Genomic DNA, 8,565 nt, shown 5'->3' with positions numbered 1-8,565 from the left:
TGCCTACCCCCCCTCCAACTCCTGCTCTACATACAGAAGAGGCAATGGCGTGACTCCAGGAGTCTCACAGAGGGCTTTGGCCACACATATCTCAAACAATCAGAGATTTAAGGGGCTTTTAGTCGCACTGACTCGCTGTGTGTCTTTTACTTCTGGCCAAACGATCACCAGTTGGACTGCACCGATGCTAGTGTGTGCTGTCCAGGCCCCGTGGCACCCATGTATTTCAGAATCATGACTTCCTACAGAAAAACTCTTTTAGCTGTTCATTTTAAAAATGTATCAATTTAGTGTCATAGTTTTATCTTCTATGGTGATTTGTGACACACATGTGGATAGTCCAATGCTGATAATCAGCTTATTATCAAGGGATTATAGTGTGTCAGTAGAAAGTGTCTCACTGAAACAACAGTGTGAAAAGCACTTCAGCGTTTGGAATAGGCACTGAAATAAGGTCAGGGTTAGATATAGGACTGGGTTTACAGTAGGTTTACTTTAGTGCTTAGAGGTGTGACGTAAAGTCAAGCGTTAAACACCTGCGATTTGCCTCATGATAGTTGCATTTAACGACAAAGTGTGCATCATTTCTTTGCTTTTCACCATCAGTGCCCCACAAGTTGTGCTGCTCTATGGTACCATGCTCATAAAGTAGAATGGATGGAGTTCTCTTAAATCTTATTTTGATCACTTGGTGATCTTTGTACCTCTTCGCCCCCTTTTTTGGTAGTTAAACTAAATCGGAAATAAGGGAATAACAAAACAAGACAACTGTATAGCTGCGGGTTAAGGTTAGGGATTTTGGTTTTACCTTACTTACAACCATTATTTTCAACCTTTTTAGAGGATCAGTGCACTCAGTATAACTCTGTCCATAAATAACATGGAAGCACTAACATGGAGGCCAGGGTGGCCTGTGGAGCCACAACAGAGGCAACACCAGGCTTGTAGCTACCATTAAGGACACTGAGATCATATCCTTCTTATTTTGTCTATAAGAAGTCTTTTTGTCTTTTTGATTTTGTTAGTGTATACATGTATTGTTTATATTGTTTATTGGATGACACAAATCAATATAGAATGGCAATAATAAGGAGGGGTGCTCCGGTTATAAAGTCTAGCAAAATTAATCAGTGCTAATGCACCCTTATATATACTGTCAATGGTTGCACCACAGCTACTTTGCATTCAAGATCTGAGCTCACAAACTATTAACCTACATGCTTTCAAAACGTAACATGTCTAAACTTTTGTGCACAGAATCAGTTAAAAGTATCTGCAAAAATATTCATACATATGTGAATAGATTATAATAAAGTTACACTGCACTTAAACAATTAGCCCACCTTCCTGCAGTCACACGTGTCAGAATCTTTGTCTACAGGAAAGGAAATGAGACACAGATAGATAGTTGTGTTTTCAGTGAATATTCACTGATTCATGCTAATTCATTAAGAAATACCTCTTATTTCATTGCAAATAAGAATTACATTTACAGTATTTTATTTCGTATTCTAAATGTGTTAGGTGCTTAGTAATAGTATATATTTGATTTGAAGACAAATTAGGCCTATGTATCTTTTCAACTCAGTTTGTAATTTCATAAAACTTCCTTGAATCTGTGGAACATGTTAGTAATTTTCTTTTGCAAAGACAAAAAAATGTAATCAAAGTATAATTTTCCTGATCAAATTGTTTTGTTTTTTTCACGCCATTTTGGTGGGTGTAGCAACAATAAGCAGCAATAGGAACTGAACTTAAAAGAGAGATTTCAAAATTAGCCATATTTTTGACTTGTTGGCACCTACATTATTTCCTAAGAAATTATTGCTCTAATTATGCATTATAATGCATGGATCTATACTATGGTCTTCAAAATTTTCACAGGGGGGCACGCCCCCAAACACCCCATGTGGAGCTAAGACTAATGACCTCAGTATTTCTAAAATCCTGGCTATGGCTGTGAGGCACTGGCTCGTGTCTCTGTCAGTAGTCAGTGAGAGTCTGAAAAGCCCACCTGCCCCTGCAAACAGCAGCAATAGTCACTGGAATGGGTCAGCTGTTACAATTATGAGCAGATAAATTAATTATTTATATTTGTATGCTTTGTTTATTTAAAAAAATGTGTTTAACCATATTTGTGCCTCTGAATCATTCATTAACTGTTTTGTTTGTTTCTTTTTGTGATTTTTAATGTTTTCCACATCCATACCACCTCACCTCTAAATTCAAAGCATAATATGCCAGTATCAGAGCTGCATGTCTGTTATATGTGGTTATGTCTCATTTAATATTCTATAAAAAGTTGAAAATCAACATCAAGCTTATACTGTAGTGAACATTAAAATTAATAACACACAACAGATAAATTAATATTGTATTTAAAACACAAACGGAAACAAGCACTAACTTCAGAAGGTACATAGTTCATTCAAAATAGTGAAAGTTATGTCATCTTGAGTTTGTGCGTAGTGAACTTTTTCATTTTATCCAATACCTTCCATTGACATATGTAACCACGTAAATGTTAGTAACAAACACTACATTAATTATTCTACATGTTGTACAGTAACCTTATCTGTCCCTCCAGGTTATCAAGTCAGACACTTTCAAGCACTTGAGGCACCTTGAGATCCTCCAGTTGTCCAAGAATCAGATCCGTCAGATTGAAGTCGGAGCATTCAATGGCCTCCCCAACCTCAACACACTGGAGCTCTTCGACAACCGCCTCACACTGGTGCCATCACATGCCTTTGAGTACCTCAGCAAGCTGCGAGAGCTGTGGCTGCGCAACAACCCCATTGAGACTCTGCCCGGCTATGCCTTCCACCGTGTGCCCTCGCTACGTCGCCTGGACCTGGGTGAGCTCAAGAAGTTGGATTTCATCTCTGACGCAGCCTTTGTCGGCCTCATCAATCTACGATACCTGAACCTGGGCATGTGTGGGCTGAAGGACATTCCCAAACTGACAGCCCTTGTGCGTTTGGAGGAACTGGAACTGTCAGGAAACCGGCTGGAGATCATCCGACCCGGTTCCTTCCAGGGCCTGGTGTCTCTACGCAAGCTGTGGCTCATGCACTCACAGGTGTCCGTCATTGAGCGCAACGCCTTCGATGACCTGAAAAACCTGGAAGAGCTCAACCTGTCCCATAATTCTCTGCACTCCTTGCCCCATGACCTCTTCACGCCCCTTCACCAGCTGGAGAGGGTACACCTTAACCACAACCCCTGGATCTGCAACTGTGATGTTCTTTGGCTTAGTTGGTGGTTGAAAGAGACGGTGCCCAGCAACACCACCTGCTGTGCCCGCTGCCATGCTCCCCCATTCTTAAAGGGCAAGTACATTGGAGAGCTTGACCAGAGCCACTTCACTTGCTATGCGCCCGTCATTGTGGAGCCACCTACAGACCTCAATGTCACTGAGGGTATGGCTGCTGAGCTCAAGTGTCGCACAAGCACTTCCACAACATCTGTCAACTGGATCACCCCTAATGGCACTTTAATGACCCATGGCTCTTACCGGGTGCGGATATCCGTCCTGCATGATGGCACACTCAACTTCACAAATGTCACTCTGCGAGACACGGGCCAGTACACCTGTATGGTCACCAATGCTGCTGGCAATACCACAGCAACTGCTGTCCTCAATGTCACTGCTGCTGATGCTAGTGTCAATTACACCTACTTTACAACAGTCACCGTTGAAACAGTGGAGACCACAGGAGATGAAGACTCTGCATTAGTGGACATCAATGAGACCGTCATTCGTGTTCACCCTGGCCCCACTCCCTCAGGCCACCTGTGGCCAGAAGGTGTTTCTACCACAGCCTCGTCTCTGTCAGCCGGCTGGTCCTCCTCCTCTCCTCGGACCACGCGACCCACCTTCACTGTGCCCATCACGGAACCGGGCTTCTCAGGCCTGGATGATGTGATGAAGACCACCAAGATCATCATTGGCTGCTTCGTAGCCATTACCTTTATGGCAGCGGTGATGCTAGTGGTGTTCTACAAGCTGAGGAAGCAGCACCAGCTGCATAAGCACCACGGTCCTGCTCGTGCCATCGAGATCATCAATGTGGAGGATGAGCTGGGAGCCGGGGCCAGTGGTCGGGGCAGTGGCATCTCAGGAGGCTCCACCATGACGCAGGGTGGAAGCAGTGGAATAGGAGGGGGTCAGAGCCTCAGGCTGCACCACCCAGAGATAGTCAATCTGCCGAACCTGGCCCGATCGGAGCACCTCAACCACTACTACAAAACCCATCACTTCAACAACAACATGATGGGCCTGGGAATGGGCACAGGTTCTGGTGTGGGCCTCAACAACAACAACAACCCCTCACCTTGCTCTCAGTCTCAGAACACGTCCATATCTTGTTCCCAAGTTCCAACCTCCACCAGTGGAGGAACACCCACAGGTGGCACCTTGCCCTCTCCTGTGCCCTTGCCCCAGTTGGGTCTCCACAGTTCTCTGAAAGGCCTTATGGGGAAAAGCCAGAATGAGCCCCTGCTTTTTAAGAGCGGATCCAAGGAAAATGTGCAAGAGACTCAAATTTGAGTAAAAGTAAAATTAGAAGTAAGACGTAAGGAAGATGAGATACTGGATAGAGACAGTGAGACAGAAAGAGCCTGTGAGACCGAGTATATGAGACTGATTGTAGCCTACTGTCCACATGGACAGATTCCAGAAAAGATTATATTTCACATAGTTGCTGCTTTGTGTTGTCAATCTGTTGACAGAGAGGAGCAGATAGGAAAACTAAAGGAGACAGAGTACGATATCTGATCAGCACTAGTCCCACCAATACCATCTGCACATACTTTTAAACTAGATCAGACACAGACATAAACGATGTAAACCACATACATCAGAATCATTCAGTTACCTGTGCATCCTGCCATAGTCTTTGCCAAAGTCCAAGATCAAGCCAACTCTTTTTATTTGCACCCACAATCACAGTGGAAAGCTATGAATAATACAAATGTGCAATGAGCTCTCTAGGTTTTATACAGATTGCTTCGTATATTTCCAGACACATTCAGTGTATATATTTGGAGGGAGACAAAATATTGGCTATTGAACATGTTGTCAGATTAGTGTTTGGCAGAGATACTGAATAACAAACAATGGTTTGGGTGAGCGGTACTGTCCCAGGTTTCCAGGAAGCACTAAAACAAAAACAGAGGAGGCAAAATTAGAGCAGTGCAGTGATTCTGTCCAGGACACACGTATCAGACTAGTACTAGAAAGACAGAACAACAGCAATCATTTTTTCAGAGTGGTTTCACTCTTACTTTCTCACTTTTTTCCCTTTTACACCTTACTGGCTACTGTCTTCTCTAAAGGAGGAGAAAAACAGAGTGGTTTATCATGGGAGAAGAAAAATCCCATGGCATAAAGGACAGTGAGAGATATAAAAAAGACTGAAAGTACATATTATATATACCGTAAATATATTTTCATTCAAAGAAATAAATTATAAAGAATCTTTATCAAGCTTCTGACTGAAAACTACAACGTCTGAAGAATATATATAAAAAAATACACACAGCTGTTGTAGTGGCCCTCCCTTACAACTTTTCTGAACTTATAACAAGATGGCCGCTCCGACTGTGCTGGATAAGGACAGATGTCAGAGAGTGGCATCCGTTGAAAGGGAGCTAAAACAAAAACCTGGCAAAGTGTTTGAGTGAATTTATTTTGGTCTTGACTTTTTTGTAGCCACACAAAGTGTTTTCCCTCTCCTGTCGCATTCATATAAACAGGGTCATTGGAGAAGGGAGATCTTTGCGCTCTACTGCGAAAATATGAAATACGACTACAGCTCTTTATCATTTGGTATACAGTATAGCTACAGTATTAATAATAATGATCATAATGGTAATAATGATAACAAGCTTTGGCTTTAGTTGTCATACTGGTCACTTAATGATTAACACATCAAATGATCAACAATATGTTACAATATGTTACTGTACATATTACTAAAACGTTGCACATGCTAGTTTAGCATGCTCTCTAAAAACAAATTCTATATTTGCTCAACATTCGGTTTCAACATGTAAGAGCTATCACAATGTTGATATGACATATTATTGTTGTTAAGTTATCATTATTATCATTTATATGACTATTATTATTGCTACTTGTGCCTACAAATAGCTGAAAAGTTTTTTTCATTTGTATATGACACTGAATTTGTTTTATGATCCTGTTGGACTTTGGCTAATGAACGGCAGTGGGACGGACTCAGCGTGCCACTAAGTGAACTCCACATGTATCAGCAGGATATACCTTGGCCCTCAAAATGGCTTCCTCAGCGTAGCCCTCACTGACTCGCCTGCTCTGATGTCTCAAGCAGTCAGGACCCCTCATGTTATTACGCATTAAAGACAGGACATGAACCTCTGATGAAGACTGCTCCTTTGCAGGGGATTATTTCACAACTGTATCTCAGTGTTATCGTGTATGAGTGGATTTCATGGCAGCAGGGAGCTAAATGGACGACAGGCATTGCCAAGCATTTTTAAAGGTAAGCGAAGCTCATTCAGTGAGGTAGAAGGTAACATACAGTACAGTATACAGTGGTGAGTGAATTTTTTTCTAAAGAAAAAGGACAATTAAATGAAAAAATATAGAACCTTATAGATCTCTTTTAAAAAAAAACAAAATTATTATGATAAGTGTTTTTCATTTTGGGTTTTTATCTAGTTTGATTATTTTCTGTTTTTTTAAATCAAGTGTTATCTTTATTGTAATATTGTTATTGTTATTATAATTAGCTAATTACACTGGTTATAATTATGAGAGATGTTCTGTTAGCAGAGGTCACTTTGAAAATTAAAAAAACCTGGCACATAAAATGGCAGTTGAAGTCTGTGAAATTTGGTGGCTATCCCCCCCCCCCCCCTCTCTTTTTGTTATGATCCACTTTAATTGTAGTATCACTGTTTGTATCCCTTTGGCTCTGCTTGAGATGAGACATAGCGAATGTGAAATGGTCAGCACTGGGTCCTTTTTTTTCTGCACAGGGGGACAGGAAAGGCCCTGCTCTGGTTTACAAGCTCACTCATACTCGCTCTGTGCTTTCCTGAATGTCATCGCCATCACAGTGTTCAGAGAGCGATTGCGCTATGTCAACACCTCGTTGCCATGACTACACACTCACAAATGCGCCAAACGGCATCACCATCGGCACCTCGTAAGGCACCCTGTTGCCCCTTGTCAGTCACGTTCCTTTTAGGTGCCATATCTCGACGAGCCGGCCAATGGTAGCAAATCAACCTGGGCATTGTACCCATGTCCTCGCATAAAACGTCCTCTCCTCCCCCCCTACCCAGCCCTCAGCATCCTGCCATCAGGTTTCCCTGGCAACTGTTGCTGCTGCGACAGCCCTTATCACAGCGTCTTGATTTGGGTTTCGAATGCTAAACAGACGGGAGCAGACAGTATAGAATCTCATCCATGTGTACTCGTACATCCATCTTTAAGACTTTTTCTTTGTTTTCTTGTTAATGTGTTTGATTTGTTCACACTAGCAACTATATTTCTTACACCACTGACTTTCTTTTAGTGAATCATGCGCTTTACATGATACTATCCCCTATGCATTTAATTTGCATAAGACCCACACCATTGCTAAATTCATTTATGCACCCTACACTTGTGATTAACACTCATACCCTGCATCAGTCATTAACATATTCCTTTCCCAGCACAAGGGATCCATATTCCCCTCACAAGTTATTTACATATTCATCTGCCTCTGTGTGTGCAAATAACGGAGAAATTATCATGTGGGCATGCTTGTGGGTATGAGTGAGCAGTGTGTGTGTGTGTGTGTGTGTGTGTGTGTGTGTCAGTTTTGTGTACATCAGTGGCTGAAAGCAAGGACTGTTACAAAAGCTATTTACCCCTAATTCCTCAGATACCGTGTGCCCTGCCTATCGCCTGTAGTAGCTCATCACTTTGGAAAGCATTGTGTAGCCCCTATAGCTCCTGTGAAGTGGCACAAACCAGAGGCCATGCTATTGAGGCTCTGTGTTAGAGAGAGCAGCGGTTGAGCTGGAGACACAAAGTCACAGTGCTGCAGTGTCTGAGTCACAGAGCACTGAACACACTCCCAACACTCTAATGGAAATGCTGTGTTTACTGTGCAGGAAGGGACCCGCTTGTTCACCCATTCAGGGAATAGGTGAAAAACACCAGAATATGGGTGTGTGTGTGTGTGTGGGTGTGTGTGTGTGTGTGTGTGTGTGTGTGTGGTGTGGTGTGTGTGGTGTGTGTGTGTGCAGCTCTGGATTATAAAATGCCTGTTGTACTGTTGTATAAGGCAAAGAAATCAGGACATTTGAAGCAGTACGCTGTTTATGGCAAAATGTGTTACACCATTGTTGATGCAATACTGCTTAGTGTGTGTATGTGTGTGTGTGCACGTGTGTGTGCGTGTTCAGGTGGGCTTACGCTAGCTAGGTTGTGTAAGAAGAGGAAGAGGAAGAGGGAGGAGGGGCGGTCAGACCTCCATTTTAAATCCCCAGTTCAAACCAGCTCTGTCTGTCTCCCTCTGCTTC

The 8,565-nt window shown here is 42.5% G+C and overlaps 1 protein-coding gene across 1 annotated transcript in view; it reads left to right on the top strand.

Annotated features, from left to right (window-relative positions):
* The window catches only part of lrrc4ba (leucine rich repeat containing 4Ba), an 8,702-nt gene extending 2,022 nt beyond the window's left edge, over positions 1–6,680 (top strand). Inside the window, exon 2 of the mRNA XM_035654176.1 lies at positions 2,588–6,680. Within this exon, the coding sequence (XP_035510069.1) occupies positions 2,588–4,552 (1,965 nt within the window). The 3' untranslated portion in view covers positions 4,553–6,680. The remainder of the gene's footprint in view (positions 1–2,587) is intronic.
* The last annotated feature ends 1,885 nt before the right edge of the window (positions 6,681–8,565 follow it).

This window comes from Morone saxatilis, unplaced genomic scaffold (assembly GCF_004916995.1).
Source record: "Morone saxatilis isolate NCDOM2014 unplaced genomic scaffold, NCSU_SB_2.0 Contig14, whole genome shotgun sequence".
Lineage (NCBI taxonomy): Eukaryota > Metazoa > Chordata > Actinopteri > Moronidae > Morone > Morone saxatilis.
The sequence above is the reverse complement of the archived record's forward strand: the minus strand, read 5'-3'. Positions and strand labels throughout refer to the sequence as shown.